The following is a 19,784-nucleotide window of genomic DNA, read 5'->3' on the forward strand; positions in this document are numbered from 1 at the left end:
TGTGCAGGGACAGAAGCAGGAGGCTTTGAGATTATCCGACTCAGTGGGGGAGCCTCAAACTGGCTCTGATAGCTGAGCTCCCAGAAATCAAAGTACTCTTCATTCATTTATCCAACAAATATGCATGAAAAGTCTGCTATGTGCTGGACACTGTGCTGGCCCTCAGGATACCGTGATGAGAAAGAGAGATGAGGTCTCATTCCTTATGGAACTGATATGTTATTGACAGACAGCAGCAAGTGAGTAAATGACCACAGTTTCGAACTCTTGTAAGAATGAAGACTTTTTAGTAAGTCAGACTGAGCTATCATTGCCCTGGGGAAGCTATAAGAAAGCTTCAATCCACTTGGGGCCATACAAAAGAAAAAGACTAGTTATCCTTAAATATCAGAAGCCCAAGCTGAAGGTACTCATAGGTATAGGGACTGAATTTATATTAACTAAGTGGTTTGGGAACCCCAAGCCAAGGAAGAAGAAAAAGACCAAAACTGGTAAAAGTCCTAGAGTCCCATATACTTGAAACCATTTTACTGAGAATATAAAACTTTTTTTTCTTTTTTGGAGACAGAGTCTCGCTCCATCACCCAGGCTGGAGTGCAGTGGCACAATCTCGGCTCACTGCAACCTTCACATCCCAGGTTCAAGTGATTCTCCTGCCTCAGCCTCCCAAGTAGCTGGGACTACAGGCACATGCCACCGCATCCAACTAATTTTTGTATTTCACCATATTGGCCAGGCTGGTCTTGAACTCCTGACCTCATGATCCACCCACCTCAGCCTCCTAAAGTGCTGGATTACATGCATGAGCCACTGTGCCTGGCCCAAAAGATTTTTTAGAAATTGAAATTTTAATTATCGAAATTAATTCAGTGAACAATGGTCCCCTGGCCAGAGTGAGAGCTTATGGAGATGAGGTGATCCATGGAGTCTTGGCCCAAGTTTATCTCACAGTTGGTCTTGTGGCTCCGTGGACTCATCCCATGGTGGTTACTTCCAAGTGCATAATTGAGATGTAGATATTTAGCAACCAGCTGACTTCACACTAGTTCCCTGACCTGTCCAGTCTAAGAGTCTTTATGGCCAAGTGGAAGCCCCTGGAGAGAAGAAAATAAAAAAGAAACCAAAACCTACTCAGTGCACAGGTTATATGAATGAGTATGGCTGAAGAGAGAATTTTTGAATTAGAAGACAGATGGGTGGGGATTACATAGAATGTGGTAAGGAGAGTAAGTTGGTAGAACCATTTTACAGGTGGGAAATTAAGGCCAGAGGGGAGTGTGTTCCTGAGATCCCTCCTGAGGTTAGTAGCATGGCTCAGACTAGATCCTCCAAAGTCTCTTAACTTCTGGCCTCAGGCTATTTTCCACAAAATGCTGGGGACCTCTGTGGGGTGAAGAAGACTTGGGACACCATGGGGCAGCACTATAAGGCTATTTTCTCTTAAGAGAAAAAAATCTCTGGGCTCTGAAAGGAGTAGAATTAGGGAAGGAAATTAAGAGGGGCTACTGACCACCTCCTCCAACTAAAATTGGTTCTTTTGGTGCCAGGAAGAGATACACCTGGTGGGGGAAGGTGGTAATGGAGGGGGTGCTGGTAGTGTCTCCCAGATAGGCCCGTAGAGCAAGCCTCATGGAGAATGAGACGGTCACTCAGGTCGTCTGTGTATTCTTGGCATTCTTGCTGCCTAGAGAGAGGGTCCGATGGAGCTAGGTGGCCACCAAGCTGTCCCAGTCCCCAAGACAATTTGGAAACATGGGCACCAAAGCATGTCCCTTTCTAGGGGACTGAGGAAACATCCCACAGCAGTGTTCTCACAGGATGGAGCTTGCCATGAATACCCCAGGTGTCCAGCCTCCCTGTATCCAGCCAGACCATGGTGTCCTATGCCTCAGGCAGGGAACGTGGTCCAGTCATCAGTGGTTAGACCCTCTACCATACATGGCACAAGCCATGGCGTTTTATGCAGAAAGTTCTGCTAGCATTTGATTTTCTGAGAATGGAGCTGTGAGCATAGCAGGCAGTCACTGTTTCCCAGATTCCTCACCAAGACACCCCAGGTTCCTGGTCTCTCCCTGATATCCTCATCCCTGACCCTGTGGTGCTCAGAGCCTCCAAACACACTCAGGCTAAGCACTCCATAGACAGGGGAAATTTGGAAGGAACATCTGGGGAGCTCAGAAAAGCCAATGTCCCCAGCCCCAGGCGCACTTCAACCTTCTCTCTGTCAGTTCTGCCTGCCCCTGGTGACTGGTTATATGAAGAGTAACCCCCTGCTTGTGTATAGCCTCCCAGTTTTGTACAGGTTTAGAGACAGTTCCCAGCAGTAGGAACAGCTGCCGAGGTGGGAGAGGGCTTCTCCCGATAGCCGGGGGACTTCCTCTCCCAGCAACAACAGGGTGGGGTACAGCAGACTTTCCATTGCTGAGATGGAGAGAGGGGAGAGAAGCATCAAGGAAAGTGGGGGCACCGGGTCCCCAAGGCTCCTGGCACAGCAAGCAATGAAGTTGGGGCAGCCTCAGGTCATGTAGTGGGGGCAGGTGACATCTGCTTTGACTGCTCCTAAAAGATATGTATTCATTTCCTGCATTCCAAACTGCAGCCTGGGACATGTTTTCTTATATAAATAGCAACAAAAGATGCTTGAGTTCCCAGGCTAGCCCACCGAAGCCTACCTAGTGGGTGCTCATTGTCCCCCAGGGCCCCCAGAAGACAAGCCATGGCTTTGTGATGGGCCTGGGGCCAGGAGGACCTAGGGACATGTTGTCAAGAGCTGAGATGACTCTGGAAAAAAGTAAGGGGCTCTGGAGTCAAGCAGGAGCCCGCCCAGGACTCCTCACCTGTCCAAGTCACCTAGAGAAACAGAGCAGCCCAGGTTGGTCCCTGGAAGAGAGCAGCAGAGGAGGGGAAAGGGGAGAGCCCTTGGGGAGAGCTTTGAAAGTCAAGTGCTGTTTGCTCAGTGTGTTTGCCTTTCTCAGGATGTGTTTTCCCCCCCCCCTCCATTAGTCAGCAGTTGGACGGGGAGAGAGACGGGTGGTAGGGTGCAGGGTACCTCCTGGCTGCAGGCATATGCTTTGAGTGTGTGTTCATTTACCTCCTCTGGACTTCCTGTCTTCTGTTACCAAGGATCAAGACACAGGTCATTAGGCGTGAGATAATGGGGCATCTCTTGTTCTGACCCCTGGCGCCAGTCTTGGAGTCCTGGCGCTGCAGAGGAGCCCCAGAATCACATTTCCTGTTGGGGTCCATCCTGGTGATGCCAGGCTTTCAGTCTGGCAGCTCATATGTGGCACCGTCAGACTTCTGGGCAGGCAAGATTACCTGTGACTCTGTCTGATGGTCTCGCCATCAGTATCACTGAGAGCAGCTGTGTATGGAGTCCTGAACTGGTACAGGATAAAACAGGGGGCTGAAAAGGGAATGGGCACAGTTTCTCTGTCATCAAAAGTGACATCCAGAATTGGTATTTCCTCTTGAATAAAAATAGAAATGTAAGTTGCTCAGTGGATGTTGAGTGAGCCCTATTCATGTGCCCCACCCTGTGCCTAACACTGGGAAGGAGGTAAGGGAAAAACGTTAAGATGTGCTCCCCATTCTCAAGGAGTTTATGCTCCACTGAGAAGTCAGAGCTAACATGCACAGAACAGTGTGGCAGCAAGAGCAGAACCAAGTGGCCAGCTCCATGCTGGCCTCCTAGCAAGAGTGATTGCACTTCATCCTTGTAACAACTTGGTGAGGTGTGTAGCTCGATTGTCCCATTGTACAGCAGAGAGGATTGACTCTCAGTGAATTGAAATGTCTCAGTGAGGTCTTCCACAGCAAAAGGCAAAACACAGAGGAGGATGTCCGTGTGGGCTGGGGGTTCACCCAGAGATTCATGTAGGGGCGATGTGGGCTGTACCTTACAAGACAGTGGGATTTCAATGAGTAGAAGACAAAGTGGGAGGAAGCTGGAGACAAGGACTATGGCCTCTTCCTTTATAAGTCAGTTCAATCCTTTTTTCCTTGCAGAAGCAGCATAACTCTAGGTGGTTCCTCTGTATCTGAGGACAAGCTTTGTAGAGGTGACAAAGGGGTCCCAGGTCCTAGAACACTCAATATGCTGCCAGTTTGTTCTGTCCGTTGTGAGGCACCCATTCCAGAGCCCTTCCTCTGTGCCAGGCTCTATGGAGGTCCTGGATGTTAAAAAGGAAGCAGGCATAGCCCTGGCCCTCCCAGTCTTGTGGGAGACTGATCATGTCCATGAATAGTGACTGTGCATGTGGTCAGAGCCACAGGGTCAGTTCCAAATACCCCTCTTTCTCTTTTGTGTTACTCACTTGACCCTGGGTCTTTCGTTTCTTCCATTCATTTTTTTTAAACAAATATTTCCTGCCCACCTTCTGTGTGCCAGGCCTGGGGATGCAGTGGGTGAAGCCTCTGTCCTCCTCAGTGGAGGCCCTAACTCAGAACAGGCAGTGGAAGAAACAACATGACCTGGAGACCTGGTCCCCCTTCCTTCCCCAGCATCTCTGAAATTCTTTAGGTGGTGGTGGTGGTTGTTGTTTTGAGATGGAGTCTCACTCTGCTGTCAGGCTGGAGTGCTGTGGCACGATCTCAACTCACTGCAACCTCTGCCTCCTGGGTTCAAGCAATTCTCCGTGCCTCAGCCTCCCAAGCAGCTGGGATTACAGGCACCCACTACCATGCCCAGCTAATTTTTTTTTTTTTTTTTTTTTGTATTTTTAGTAGAGATAGGGTTTCACCATATTGGCCAGCCTGGCCTCAAACTCCTGACCTCAGGTGATCCACCTGCCTTGGCCTCCCAAAATGCTGGGATTACAAGCTTAAGCCACTGCGCCTGGCCTGACATTCTTCAATATCTACCCGCCCTTCTGCCAGCTGGTGCAGCCACAGTAGGCTGCTTATGCATATCCTGGCCTGGCTTGGTGGGGAGCGTGGCTGAGGGAGAGTCGGGGCGCCAATCAATTAAGGAGGTAAGGATCAGTCTGACTGAAATGCCTCCTGCCACACTTCCTCAGCTGCCAGCAACTGACACTGTTAACCTGATTTCCTTCCCCCTCTGTTGACTGCACTGACTATTGGACTGAATGGGAAATAGCCCCATGCACTTCAAAATACATTTCCCCTCCTGCAGATGCATCTTGCAATTAGGCCCAAGCTATGAGCCTACACGCTCCTCCCCTGGCCCTGCACAGGCAACAAAGCTGAAGTTAATCAGAGGTACAAATGGCTGGCTGTGCCTCTCTGACACATAGCTTCTGAAACATGCATCAATGCTTTGGAGATGAAAAGCTCCTAGTATTGCAATGCCAGGCTGGTGCCCATGAGGGCCAGACAACATTCCTTGGGCAAAGCCAGGGGGAATGGGTGATCTGATCCCAAGTCTAGTTTGTTGATTTGTTGTTTTGTTTTGTTTGGAGCAGGGGTTAGGGGTATGAAAAACTTATACGATTATTTACTACTGTAGCCCCCAGACCCAGCACAAGGCCTGGAACAAGGAGACCCTTTTTTAATAAATAAGTCTTTTTTTTTTTCTGAGACAGAGTTTCACTCTTACTGCCCAGGCTGGAGTGCAGTGGCGTGATCTCAGCTCACTGCAACCTCCGCCTCCTGGGTTCAAGCGATTCTCCTGCCTCAGCCTCCCGAGTAGCTAGGATTACAGGCATGCACCACCATGCCTGGCTAATATTTTGGTATTTTTAGTAGAGATGGGGTTTCACCATGTTGACCAGGCTGGTCTCAAACTCCTGACCTCAGGTGATCCACCTGCCTTGGCCTCCTAGAGTGCTGGGATTACAGGCGTGAGCCACCGCTCCCGGCCTTGAATGGATAAATCTTAAGGGATATTTTTGGAAAGGATTTTCTAAAAAATACCCATGTCTCTACACTATTGCAGAAGGGCTTTCAGTTTTGATGGCAGCCTTTCAGGCCAGCCTACATGCAACTAAACTTTTCCATAACAGCATCACACTTACACAAGAAGAAGGTTTTATAATCCTGTTTCACTTGCCGTTATTTAACATAGTTCTTCCTCCTTAACATTCAAGATCTGAGCACGATCATGTTCTTCTTTTTGTTTTTGTTTTTTTTCTAAATCAAATTGAAGTGAGTCACCTCACCTTGGGCCAAAGTTGGACAGAAATCTATTCTTGGCTTTATTCCCTACCCCTCCACCGCCTTGGAACCTTATAGAACTTTATGTGGTTTAGGAAAATGAGGGCAAGGCCTCAGATCTTCAACCCATGACAGTTGTATGCCCAGCTCCCTGCCTTCCTGTTTCACCCCCAGCGAGGGCACAGGACCGACTACTGTGCTCAGAGAGGTGCCAGAGTCTGTAACACCCCCAGACTTCCCAGGTCCAGCCACATCCACCCCAGAGCCCCAAAAGATGATCTTCAGAGAGACCTTTAAAACACAAGCAGCTGGTCACTTCCCTCCTGACCAGAACCCAAGATGGCTGTGGTCTCGCTGAGACATGTTGGTCATCATTGCCTCCGAGCCCACTTGAGCCCTCAGCTCTGTATCAGAAATGCTGTTCCTTTGGGAACCACAGCCGAAGAAGAGATGGAGCAGTTCTGGAATAAGAACACAGGTTCAAACTGCCCCATATCTCCCCACTCACTATCTACAGTTGGTCTCTTCCCATGGCGATGTCCATCTGCCACCACGGCACTGGTATTGCTTTGAGTGCAGGGGTCTCTGTTTTTGGCATGTCGGCCCTGTTACTCCCTGGGAACTTTGAGTCTTACTTGGAACGCATGAAGTCCCTGTGTCTGGGGCCAGCACTGATCCACACAGCTAAGTTTGCACTCGTCTTCCCTCTCATGCATCATCCCTGGAATGGGATCTGACACTTGATGTGGGACCTAGGAAAAGGCCTGAAGATTCCCCAGCTATACCAGTCTGGAGTGGTTGTCCTGGTTCTTACTGTGTAAGGCTGTAGGGCTGGCAGCCACGTGAAGAACAGAGGCTCCGAGCGTCATCTTCTTACACATTATTATATTCACCCATCTTTCTATTTGTCACTCTTATCTCCAGCGTCGGAAAAGTTCTCCTTATTTGTTAGATCCTTTTGCCCTTTCAGATCCCCTTGGAGCAGTAGAGCACCTTGTAGAGCTAACAGTGGAAAAGGGCCTAGTTTTTCCCTTGTTTCTAAAGATGGGGTGGCTGAAAAATTTCCCCTTTTTTGCTCACAGCTTGCCTCCTCTGGGCCTAGAAGCAGTTATTCTCTCTCCATATTGGGCTTTGATTTGTGCTGAGGGTCAGCTTTTGGCTCCTTCCTCCTGAGACAGTGGAAACAATGCCAGCTCTGTGGCTTCTGCCGTGGGGGCTGGGGGTGAGGCTTTGGGTGCCACTGCCTGTGGGTTGCTGGCTTAAAGGACAATTCTGTTCATTGGTGAGAGCCCAGGCCATTAACACCTACGCAGTGTTATTGAAAGAAGAGAGGCAGAGGTGGAGGGGAGTTAGTCTATCCCAGCTAGAGGGAGATAAAGAGGGCTAGTTAGTTCTTGGAGCAGCTACTTTGAGGCGAAAATGTATAGCTTTTGACACAAGAGGAAGATCCAGTAAATTATCATTGAACATATTAAAGATTATTTCTTTTTCTTACAAAACACACACACACACACACATGCACACACACACACGCAGCTGATGATTCCACTTTCCCAGCCCCGGCCCTGAAGGGGACCCAGAACTCTCTGCACAAAGGCCGTCCTTCAAGGGGAGGGTGAAAGAAATGGAAAATCACATTTTCATTCTTTAGCGTCTCCATACAACAGCCAGAACTGGGCGGAAGCTAATTATATCAGAAGCATACTCCATGTTGCTGCATCAGCTTTGGGATGTTCATTTTTAAATTTATTTATAGCTTGTCTCGTTCCTCAAAGGAGTTCAGGCAGCTACAAAAATAAAGACAATAAAATTGAAAAAAAAATTAAATTAAAAAAATCATGACCAGGGAAAATGTGCAATAGAATGAAGTGTCAATTATTACATTTTCTGACTGCAAAATCTCCTCCACAGCTGATGCACCATCATTTACTAAAACAGCCCCTCTTGTTGGACATTTCCAGTTCATTTCGTCTGGGTTGGTTTGTTGCTGTTGCTGTGGTTGTGGTTTTGTTTTATTGAATTTTGTGTTAGCTGCAGCTAATACCATCTAGCTGATGGCTTTGTGCTGCTCTTGAATGATTACTCAGGATAAATTCCCTGGAGACGGATTATAGGATCAGAAGGTCTGAACTTCTGTGTGGCTCTAGCTACAAAGCACCAGACTGCTTTCCAAGAGCATTGTAGCAATTTATAATCCAACACTCAGACTATTTTTTTGGCTGGGAGTCAAGTCCCAGAATGCAAAGGAGGGGGTCTTGGCCTGGAGCGGAGGCTGAGGGATGGGTGCACAGGACCCCTCCTTATTGGTTATTTATGGGGATGGGCCGGGAGAAGCAGAAGAGAGGACCCTGCCCTCCCAGTTGCTCCTTGGAGTGACTGGTCCTATAGGGGAGGGGCAAAGCTACCTCACATTTAGAGTTATATAGTTGTTGATGGTCAAGGTCCTAGGTCTAATGGGCATCCTTCTCCCTCTCCTCCTCAGCCAGTAATGGCTACACTATGTCCTATGTCCCAGATCTGGGTCCCTTATGCTATGGGAAGACCAATAATATTTACACTGTCTCCTGGCAGAAACGGTGCAGGAGGGCTGTGGCATGGTAGTGGGCCCTGGAAACCATCCAGCCTTCATGAGGAAGAGCAGTTAAAGCACAGCCATGTATGATGTTGGTATTGATTAAAAGCCTTATGGGCAGAGAAATTCGCCATCTGCCAGGGCCCCAGCCATATAAGGGCTCCAGCCATACATCCTCCAGGAGACTGGGACCTCTCCAATTGCAGAAGCCTTGCCTTCCCCATCAGATCAGGAATTATCCAAGGATGGGGACAATGTCCTTCCCATCTGCTTGAGAACTCCTAAGGGGCATGTTCTCTGTCTCCCCATTGTATCTGGAACTTCCTGGGAGCATAGCTCCTGTCTGCTTCCTCAGACTGGAAACCCCCTTAGGGCAGAGGCCATGTCCTTCTACCCACTTGGGGTTCCCTGAAGTTGGGGGCCACATCTCTGATGTACAATGCTTTGTATGTACTGACTGCTGCAGGATTCTTGGAGTAAATGGGCAGTCAACTTCTTGGAATGGTGTTGACCATCTGGACTTCATCAGATTGTCCAAGACTTCGCCATTCACTAGACAGGGGACATGTGCACAGGCAGAGCCCTGGCCTCTGGCTTCTGGCTCCTGACTCCTGGTCCCTCTGCTTTAATTTGGCTAATGGCAGAACCAGACTCCTTTCTGGGCTGCCCTGGAAGAAGATCCTTGAATGAAGGAGGATAGGATGGGAAGGTGGCAGCTGGCATGGTTGCCTCTTATGCCATGGGGGGGCTGCTCTCTCTGGAAATTTAGGCCTGGGTTCAGGGCACTGTTGAGCATTTCACACCCCAGGCCAGAGGAGGGGTGAGTGTGGAGCAGGGCTCAGCTAGTAGCCCATGAGGTATGATGTGTAGGCAGCACCCGGGGCTCACAGAGCCTGTTACCCATGTTATCTCCTCTGACCTTGGAAAGAGCTGGGGTGTATGAACAAGAATTTATAAATTTACAAAAATCAGATGAGGAAACTGAGACACGGGGAAGGTAAATGACATGCCCTAGGTTACACAGCTTATAAGTAACAGGGATTCTGCCCTTCTCTCACACCAAGTCCCACTCTCTTTGCTTCTTGAAGTCCCTGTGACTGATCTGAAGGCCGCAAGTTTAACAGAATAAGGAGGGGGGCTCTGTTGCCGCAAACCAGTTTCCCCACCTGAACACAGACTCTAAGGGACATCCTGCTTTAAGCTGTCCTTAGTTACTAATACCTTAGAGCGAATGAGTTTGAAATTTTCTCAAGAGCCATGAGAGATTAGGAAGCCTCTAAGCTTCATAGAGAGCCTGGCTTGGGGGACACAGGAGCCAAAGGCAGAGGAAGAAGTGGCAGCTTGGTGCCCCCAGAAACACGTGCTTCTGACCTCACAGTTGGCCACAGACAGCCAACTCTCCCATCCTTCTCCCACCACTTTCCCATGGGGCTAACTTCACCCTGTTCACACAGAGTGACTTAACAGCTTAAGCCCCAGGTTTGGGGGCCGGGGTACCTGGGACAAGAGTCCTGAGGGAAACAGGGTGAGGAACTGGAGGTGCCACAGGGCTAGAATTCTGCCCCTAGCCTTCCGGAGCTGTGCCCCACAGGCTGGCGCCACTGGGCTGTGCTGCCTCCAGCCACCCAGGGCATCTCCATGTGTAGCTGTCACCCTCCTCCTGCTAAACTCATACCTGTGCTTCCTCTGCAGTTTTCATGAACACGGCCATCCCCATTGCAGCTGTCCTCATAGTAAGTGGATCCTCTCTCCATCTCTTGGGGGTAGGGTGGAGGGGGAGGGCATCTGCAGTGACAGGCTGCCCAGGTTTGGCCTTTCTGCACAGGGGCCTCAGAAGACAGGCTCCACAGCCAGACTGAAAATAAGATTGAAAGTTTATAGAGGGTGCGGCCCCTCCCCAACTCCAGCCGGACAGGGGCCTCTGCCTCCAGGCTTGGAAGACTGGAGGCTTAGCATTTAGAGAAATTAAACTTTCTTTTAAAAAATAGCTATACAAATTTTTCATTTTTAAAGTGAAACGTGTATTATAGAAATGATGGGAAATCGAGAGTGGAAAGTGCAAAGAGAATTAAAATCACCCGTAATCCCACTGGTAACATTTTTAATGTGTTTCTTTCCAGTTTTTTTTAAGGCCTATGATATGTCATTTTCTACAAAAATAGGAATGTGCTGCGCATGCAGTTTTGTAACCTGCTCTTTTAAATTTAAGAATATGCCACACACAATTCTCCATGCCATTAAATATTACGATGGTGGCTTTCTAAAGCAGTTTCATAAAAGCTGTGTGGGAGCTCAGCCATGGGGGGCAGGCAGTGTGCTCCTACAGAAAGGCCTGGGCCCCTATGAGCCTGCAACCCCCTCACCCAGCCTCCCATCCCTGTCTTCTGTGATGGCTGCAGTTCCTTAAAAAGATCTACTTATTTCCCCCAGGGCCGGTGTCCCTGAGCTGTGTAGAGTTCACAGCCTGTCGGGTACACTTGGGAATTCACTTCCAATGTGATTTATTGAGCTGGTTCCTGGCCTAGCTCTTGGCAGAACTGTGGGTAACAGAGGCCACTGAGCCAGCCAGGTGGCTGGGGCAAAGCACTGCATGACGAGGCGATGGTTTCATAATCACTGTGTTTATGTTATCCCGATGAGGACTGGGGAGATGAGCACCCCACCTGCTGTCTGCGGAGGGGGCAGTGCTAACCTAACCCGAGGTTTCCTCCCTGCTCATTCCTGGCCAAGACTGGGCAGGACAGGGAGGGAGCAGCCCCTGCTCTCCAGCTTGAAGTCCTGAGCTTGTTGGGGATGTTTCCATGAGATGACTGTGGGGATGATGAAGGTGTCTCCAACTGAAAGTCCCCCTTAGGAGCCCGTTCCCTACCAGTCGTCTCGTTTCCCTTCCAGTGCCGAGCATTTCCAGTGTGGGAGGGACCCACACCCTGGGTCACCCTGGCCTCACTTGTGCCTCTGTCCACAGACCTTCGTGGGCCATGTCAGCTTCTTCAAAGAGGCCGACTTCTCGCCCTCCGTGGCCTTTGCCTCCCTCTCCCTCTTCCATATCTTGGTCACACCGCTGTTCCTGCTGTCCAGTGTGGTCCGATCTACCGTCAAAGCTCTAGTGAGGTGAGGGGAGGGTCCGGGCGAGGGCACTGGGCAGGCAGGTCCTGTGTTAGCCTCAGGGCTTGCTTGAGTGATGGCCAAACCACAGCTGTTTGGTCCCGGGACACACCCCCATTGCTGGGCCTTGCTGTAGCTGGTCCTGGTTGGTCGGGACATTGGCCTGTATGGTTTCCCAGCTCACCATCCCTAAGCAAGGACTTGCTTACATACCTCCCAGGAGAGGGGACTCACTGTCATTTCCACGACAACTTAAAAAAAAAAATCAATGTTGAGCCAAACGTGAAATCCTCCTAAATTCTACCCACTGGTCCTAACTTCGCCCTCAAGAGCCACCCAGAATGAGGCTATCCCTTCCCCACGTGGCAGTCCCTCGGATATCAGAAGGCATCCACTGTGTCTGTCTTTCCCAGGCCAAGTATCCCCTACCCTTTCCACAGCCCCTGAGCCCTCAACAGCCTCAGCCAGTGAAGCAGCTTCCCCCAGGCGCCAGGTCCTGCTCTGATTGGCCCACAGCTCTTGGAGGCTCCCACTTCTGGGCTCTAGAGCCTCTGCCACTGTCCCAGAGGCATCGCCCTCTTGGGAATGAAAGCCTGAAGGTAGACGGCTGAGGCTGTGGCTGGGAAATGCCATATCTGGAGTGTGAAGACATCCTTGAGCCTCTGAAATAGCTCTGGCTCCTTGAAAGCAAGAGCCTGTCATGCCTCTGTGGAGGGCTCGCTTGTCCTTACCCATGGCCAGAGAACCAGTCAGTAACAAATGTCCTCTGTATCTTCAGCCTTGAGGAAAGCGACACCCCTGTCTCATGGGACCCTGGCAAGTCCTGGGAAGCCTGTCTCATGGGACTCTGGCAGGTCCTGGGAAGCTGGAAGGAAGGAGTAGCTGTTGGAATGAAGTAGCTGATAGAGAGAGTAGCTTGCAGGAGGAGGCTCTAGCATGGGTTCAAAGATGGAATGGGGCATAACTCAGCAAAATTATGCTCTAAGGAGTATCTGACCAGGGAGTAGCTAGTTAAACAGGGATTAGCTCCCATTTCCATCGTCGGCTGTGCTGACTCGGTTTCTTGGCCATGGTGTTGTGGGGTCTGATGATCACCCCTCCTCCACCACCTACTCTCCAGCCCTATGATTCTGTGTAGAAACCACAGATTTAAGAACGCTGCACTTGCCCAAAAACTGTTGCACTGATCCCAAAGCATTCACATTTTCAAACACTCTGGATCCCACTGTTTCCAGGAACGGAACACCAGAGTAGCAGAGGCCTTTTCAGTGACGGAGCTCAGGCTCTGGCTGAAGGTGGGCTCAGGACACTACCTGAAGCTTCACCCCAAGAGATGAGGACCAGCTCCATCCTTCCTAGTCACCGCCTGCAGGGGAGGGAGACTGGACAGGGGAGGAAGGCAGAATCTGGCGGTCTGCCCCTCCCATCTAGGGGGTGGCACACAGAAAGGGTGACTCCAGGCCACAGGCTCACTTACAGCCCCAGAATAACCTTGCCTTAAGGGCGGATGGCTGGTCTGCCCCAGGCCTGTTGGATATTTAGCAAAAGAGACGAAAGGGGAATACAAACAATCCTGAGCTTCCCAGAAAGCTTTCACACCTCCAGGATGGGAGAGAATGAACTGGAAGAGTGACGCTTCCAGTGCCTCCTCAGGTCCACAGGGAAATCTGGACAGGGGAGAGGGTAGGAATAGCCGCCTCCCCGTGAGTAATGACACCTCCCCGAGCAGGTTGTCAGGGGGATCCGATTACATAATGCTGCAAAGCAGTTAACATGGTGTCTGGCATATAGTATATGCTCACAAAATACTAGCTATTGATTCTTCACCAATCCTAGTCCTAACTAACCTTAACCCTGACCAACCCAACACCAACCATCCTTCAGTCTAATAACCCAGACTAACCAACTTCAACGTTAAACTAACCCTAAAACTAACCAATCCCACCGCCAATCCAGACCCCAACCTACTCCAGCTGACTGGTCAACCCTAGCAAACCCTGGTAACACCAATTACCTGCCCCCATGCCCACTGGTCTGCCCCCTTCAGTGTGGGCTTTGTCGGACTATACTTCAGGCCTGAGAACCTTCTCAGAGCTCTCTCTCAGGCTGTGCCCTCTCCCCTCCCCTCTGCCCCTGGCAGGGGTGAGGGGTGTCTCTGTGTTTCCCGAGCAGCGTGCAAAAGCTGAGCGAGTTCCTGTCCAGTGCAGAGATCCGTGAGGAGCAGTGTGCCCCCCGTGAGCCCACGGCCCAGGGTCCAGCCAGCAAGTACCAGGCGGTGGTGAGTGCCCGGCCTCCCCTTGCTACTCCCAGTATGGTCCTCTAAGGCCCAAAACTTGGGCCTGCTGTGTCGGACATCTGCCTTTTTTCCCAGGAAGAGGGGCTCCCTTCCCTACACAGCTCCCAGCCCAGTGGGTCCTCACCTCCAAACCACCCCCAGCCCCTCAAGGTTGTGAACCGCAAGCGTCCAGCCCGGGAGGATTGTTGGGGCCTCACCGGCCCACTGCAGAGCCTGGTCCCCAGTGCAGAGGGCGATGCTGACAACTGCTGTGTCCAGGTGAGTCCTAGATTCTGCTGCCCCATGCCCGGCCACCCAGCACCAGCTCCCAGAGGGAGCTCAGCACCTGAAAAGCCGGAGAGCTGCATGCTTAGTCCTCTGCAGAGGTCACCCTGCCTGCCTATAGGGTCCATAGGAGTCCAGAAACCAGGGACAACCAAGCATGAGAAGCCCAGTCTGCCACTCCCCTGCTCTGGAAGTGATCCAGGGACTGGAATCAGTGTCTTTTGGCTTTCCTGGAGGAGGGGAGGCCAGAGACTATTCACACAGGGAAATGGCTGCCTTTCTGTTCTCTCCTGGGCGGTGGGACGCGCCTAATGAAGATCACGGGAGGCTACTTCACGTGGACCCCAGATGGAATCCCCACACTGTCCAACATCACCATTCGTATCCCCCGAGGTATGGCCCAGTCCACCCCTCCAGCACGCCCCGCCCCATGTCCCACTGAATAACATGGAGATAAAAAGACAAAGCTGCATTTATTGAGTACCTTCTCTCTGCTCATTCTTGGTGGGTGCCTTGGGTATACTAGAGAAGGGGTAGACTACATTCTAGAGGCTTCCATGTGCTGGGTAGGAGTGCAGCACTAAGGACAGGGTAAAATTGCCAGCCTTAATGTCAAACCATCCATTGCAGACAGTGTAGGTAATGCACAAAAAGATCAGATGTGGGTAGCCAAGGAACACAAGTGGAAGAAGTGGGGTTTCTGAGAATAGACAAAGTCTCTGAGACCATGAGGCAGGAGGACTTTCTGGCAGAGACAGCCATGAGCAAAGTATGGGGGTGGGTTGGAGGTGGGACCCAGGATGGCGTTTCTTGGGACCACAAGGAGCCTGGGCTCACACTAGGAGCATGGGAAAGGAGAAGTGGGTGCTTAGGAAGGGTGGCGGGGCAGGAAATCAGAGAGGGGGAAGGACCTGGGGAGCCAGAGGAGGATGTTGATTTCCAGAAGGAAAGGCTTAAGGAGGAAGAGGACTTGTTGGGGATTCTAGGTAGGAAGAAAGAAAACAGGGGCCCCAGGTTTGGGTGCATCTGTCTGTCTGTCTTTCTGGGTGATGGTTGTTCAGACTCCCCCCGGCCCCACTCCCATCTGCCACCCTCCCTCCCTGCAGGCCAGCTGACCATGATTGTGGGACAGGTGGGCTGCGGCAAGTCCTCGCTCCTTCTAGCCGCACTGGGGGAGATGCAGAAGGTCTCAGGGGCTGTCTTCTGGAGCAGGTAATAGATGTATCCTCAGGGCTCAGTTAGTGGAGGGGAAACCTCCTTTCAACCATCCTCCTTAGTTGAGGATGCACACACATTTATTGGAGGGCCCACTCCGTGTTCAGTGAGGACTCAATAAATGCTGCTAATTGTTATTCTCATCATCATTGCTAGTATGTATTCAACTCCTACTATGCACATGTTCTTTGCTAAGTCCTTTGCATGCATTATTTCATTTAATTTTTATGATAACTAGCAAGGTCCATACTGTTCTCAATTCTCATTTATAGAGGAAGGTTAAACTTCTTGCCCTAATTCACACAGCTAATACATGGCAGAGCTAGAATTGAAACTCAGTTCTGTCAGACTAAGAATCCCATGGTTACTCAGATGCACGGTAGTAATTTCCCAGTGTGGGAAATTGCAACACTAACATTGGTTTCCAGCTTGGTCGTGAGCTGCACTGACATACACACCATCGGTGGGTGTTCTGAGGATCCAGATGTAACCAATAGATGTTGATTTCTGGGCAAAGATCACTGTCTTAATTAAAGAGCCAGAACCCCAGGCTGAGTCAATCATGAATCTATTATTTATACCCACATACTTCCAAGCACTTAAAACTAGTTGATAAAAGATGCATTTAAAAATCAAAACCACAATGAGATACTATTTCACACCAGTTAGAACGGTGATCATTAAAAAGCCAGGAAACAACAGATGCTGGAGAGGATATGGAGAAATAGCAACGCTTTTACACTGTTGGCGGGAGTGTAAATTAGTTCACCCATTGTGGAAGACAGTGTGGCGATTCCTCAAGGATCTAGAGCCAGAAATACCATTTGACCCAGCAAACCCATTACTGGGTATATACCCAAAGGATTATAAATCATTCTACTATAAAGACACATGCACATGTATGTTTATTGCAGCACTATTCACAATAGGAAAGACTTGGAACCAACACAAATGCCCATGAATGATAGACTGGATAAAGAAAATGTGGCACATATACACCATGGAATACTATGCAGACATAAAAAAGGTCGAGTTCTTGTCCTTTGCAGGGACATGGATAAAGCTGGAAACTATCATTCTCAGCAAACTCGCACAGCAACAGAAAACCAAACACTGCATGTTCTCACTCATGAGTGGGAGTTGAACAATGAGAACACATGGACACAGGGAGGGGAACATCACACACTGGGGCCTGTAGGGGGGTGGGGGGCAAGGGGAGGGATAGCATTAGGAGAAATACCTAATGTAGATGACGGGTTGATGGGTGAAACAAACCACCATGGCATGTGTATACGTATGTAACAAAACTGCACGTTCTGCACATGTATCCCAGAACTTAAAGTATATTTAAAAAAAAAAAAAAAGATGCACGTAAAACAAAACCCTTTAAAAAGGGAAGAAAATAGGAGCTGAGAAATGAAGAGGGTAAAAAGATGTTCAGCAACCTGGGCAGAGGATAGCTACAGCCATCAACATAAAATCTGGCTCTGCGCCCTCTGGTAGCCAAGGGAAAAGGGGATCTCTGGGCTTTGGAACACTCATTTAGGAATAGAAGTTGCAGTCAATCAGCAGAAGGGCAAGATTTCCTTACCAATCATTTCTAGGGGAAAATTATTCAAGGTGTCAGGTTATTCATAAGCGTGAGTACAGAACCCAGCAGGGAGAAAGACTTTGGGCCCAGTGTCTGAATATCAGCATGCACCCCCATTTCCTGCATTTCCAAGATGTCCCTGAAAGGTGTATCCAAAAGATGGCAAATTTCCCTCCTCAGTGGGGCTATGGGCTGGCAGATGAGCTCCTTGGGTCTCCCATCGCCTCCCATCAGGAGCTGTGATGTCTTTGGGGGCAGAGGGGTCTTTGCCTCCATTCGCCATCTTACTTGGGAGATTTCTCAACATAGCCTGACTGGGAAGGCCCAGGTATTCAGTTTGAGATCTTATTGCTTTATTCCGACTGCCTCTGCAGCCTTTGGAGGGAGGAGCCCTTTTCTGATGTCCAACTGATGTCTGCAGCAAGAAGGCAAGAGTCCCCAGTGCACTGTGAGCTGAAGAAAGTAACCAATATTTATTGGGCACCTCCTATGAGCCATGCCCTTTGCTAAGTGCATTGTCAACATGATCTCATCAAGCCTCCTACTAAGTTTAGGAGGGGAATGTTGTTACCTCATTTCACAGAAGCAGAAACTGAGGCTCGGAGAGGTTGGGTGACTTACTAGTCAGTGTGTGGAGCAGAGACTCTGCCCATGTTCTTTCCCTCAAACCTGGTCACTGCTGGGGCCCCCAGGGCCTAGTCCTAAGGGTTATTGTCCAAGGTAGTGGTCCATGTAGTGGTCAGGCTGGATCTGGGCCCTCCTCCAGAGCGGGGCTTTTCCAGAAGGATTGCAGGGCTCAGACACTGGAGCTGCCCCAGGCTTGACCTGCTCAGCATGGATGTCAAAACCCACTCTGAACCTGGTCCCTTTGCCCTGCTTTCTTCTCCTCCCCCACCCTCATGCCATCATGTGGCATCATGCCAGCCTCAGCACCTCTCGTTGTCCTCTGTAGATGCAGCAGGCATGATTGGCAGGGGTCAGCTCTGCCCTGCCTCGGTCCCCACCTCTTCTCCAAGCTGTGCCAACCCTCAGGGTCTGACTGCTGGCCTTCTCTCTTAGGAAACCTCTGCCCCAGCCTGGGGAACACAAGGAGCCTCTCCAAGGCAAAGGACCCTAAGCCCTTCTTTTTTTTTTTTTTTTTTTTAATTTTATTTTAGGTTCCAGAATACATGTGCAGAGTGTGCAGGTTTGTTACATAGGTATACATGTGCCATGGTGGTTTGCTGCGCCTATCAACCTGTCATCTAGGTTTTAAGCCCCACATGCATTAGGTATTTGTCCTAATGCTCTCCTTCCCCTTGCCTCCCACCCTCCGAGAGGCTCAGTGTGTGATGTTCCCCTCCCTGTGTCCATGTGTTCTCATTGTTCAACTCCCACTTATAGTGAGCACATGTGGTGTTTGGTTTTCTGTTCCTGCCTAAACCCTTCTTATAGGCCAGGCACTGTGCTGTGCAGGCACCTCATCACCTCAGTCAGTCTGCAGAAAACTCAGTGCAGTAGATATTATTATATCCTCATTTATCAGATGAGGAAACTGAGGTGAAGCGGGTTGCCCAAGGCCACCCAGCTGTTAAATTGCAGAAGTGGGATTTGCACCTAGGTGCTCAAGTGCATTGGTTGTCCACCATGTGCTCAAAGAGAAAGGGCACAAGAGCATCATGAAGAAAACATAGCTAGCCTGACAGTCCAAAGGCCAGAAGCCACTGTGGCCATGACTCACACACACCTGCCTCCTCCCAGAGCCACCACATGGGTCCTTACAGCTCTGTCCTTATCAACACTTACTCTCCTTTACAGGCAGCCTAGGCCCCAGCTCCCGGCTCTGTTCGAGGCTCGCAGAGGGGCGGTAGTGAAAGGGGTCTCATTTCTCCAGGATCTTCTTTGCTCTCCTGCCCGGTCCCGGTCCAGCTTCCCTCTCAAGCATAGTGAAGTACATTTGTTAGCTTGCAGCCAACCCTGGGAAATCATGAGAATTTGTTTCCAAGTCAACTCATGCTCCAGTGTCCACAGTGACATATTCACTCGTCCGGTTGAGCGCCTAGTGTGTGCTAGACCCTGTATAGCAACAGGAGTGCAAAGGTAACTAAGACATGGCCCTTGCCTTTTTTTTTTTTTTTTTTTTTTGAGACGGAGTCTCGCTCTGTTGCCCAGGCTGGAGTGCAGTGGCGCGATCTCAGCTCACCACAAGCTCCACCTTCTAGGTTCAAGCGATTCTCCTGCTTCAACCTCCTGAGTAGCTGGGACTACAGGTGTGCAACACCATGCCAGCTAATTTTTTATATTTTTAGTAGAGATGGGGTTTCACTATGTTGGCCAGGCTAGTCTTGAACTCCTGACCTCATGATCCGCCCACCTAGGCCTCCCAAAGTGCTGGGATTACAGGCATGAGCCACCGCAGCTGGCCAGCCCCGCTTTTAAGGGAGGGGAGAGGAGACCTGGGCCTTAGAAGAGCACAGAGGAACCACAATTGACTCTGCAGTTAAGGAGAGGAGGCTCACTGTGGATGTGGTATTTGAGCCTTGAAGGATGAGTGTGGTTTCATCAGGTAGAAAAGGCAGGGGTGGGAGAGGGAGGTGTTCCAGGCAGGGGTGATGGTGTGGGCAAAGGCTTGCTGATATTAAAGTACA

General features: G+C 50.1%; 1 protein-coding gene and 1 pseudogene across 16 annotated transcripts in view; both read left to right on the forward strand.

Annotated features, from left to right (window-relative positions):
- ABCC8 (ATP binding cassette subfamily C member 8) overlaps positions 1 to 19,784 on the forward strand; it is an 84,543-nt gene that overhangs the window by 34,981 nt on the left and 29,778 nt on the right. For 10 of the 16 annotated variants that reach the window (XR_012093648.1, XR_012093649.1, XR_012093650.1 and 7 more), the window contains exons 11-16: positions 10,379 to 10,419; positions 11,652 to 11,797; positions 13,964 to 14,069; positions 14,163 to 14,345; positions 14,669 to 14,744; positions 15,458 to 15,563. Coding sequence is in view for 13 of the 16 variants with exons in the window: in XM_073017932.1 (XP_072874033.1) it covers positions 10,379 to 10,419; positions 11,652 to 11,797; positions 13,964 to 14,069; positions 14,163 to 14,345; positions 14,669 to 14,744; positions 15,458 to 15,563 (658 nt within the window). In the remaining 3 variants the exon portion in view is untranslated. The remainder of the gene's footprint in view (positions 1 to 10,378; positions 10,420 to 11,651; positions 11,798 to 13,963; positions 14,070 to 14,162; positions 14,346 to 14,668; positions 14,745 to 15,457; positions 15,564 to 19,784) is intronic. The other 6 variants (XM_073017945.1, XM_008005392.3, XM_073017951.1 and 3 more) reach the window with 1 other exon arrangement.
- On the forward strand, positions 253 to 10,368 carry LOC103239471 (succinate dehydrogenase cytochrome b560 subunit, mitochondrial pseudogene; annotated as a pseudogene).

The sequence above is a fragment of the Chlorocebus sabaeus genome, chromosome 1 (assembly GCF_047675955.1).
Source record: "Chlorocebus sabaeus isolate Y175 chromosome 1, mChlSab1.0.hap1, whole genome shotgun sequence".
NCBI classification, from domain to species: Eukaryota; Metazoa; Chordata; class Mammalia; order Primates; family Cercopithecidae; genus Chlorocebus; species Chlorocebus sabaeus.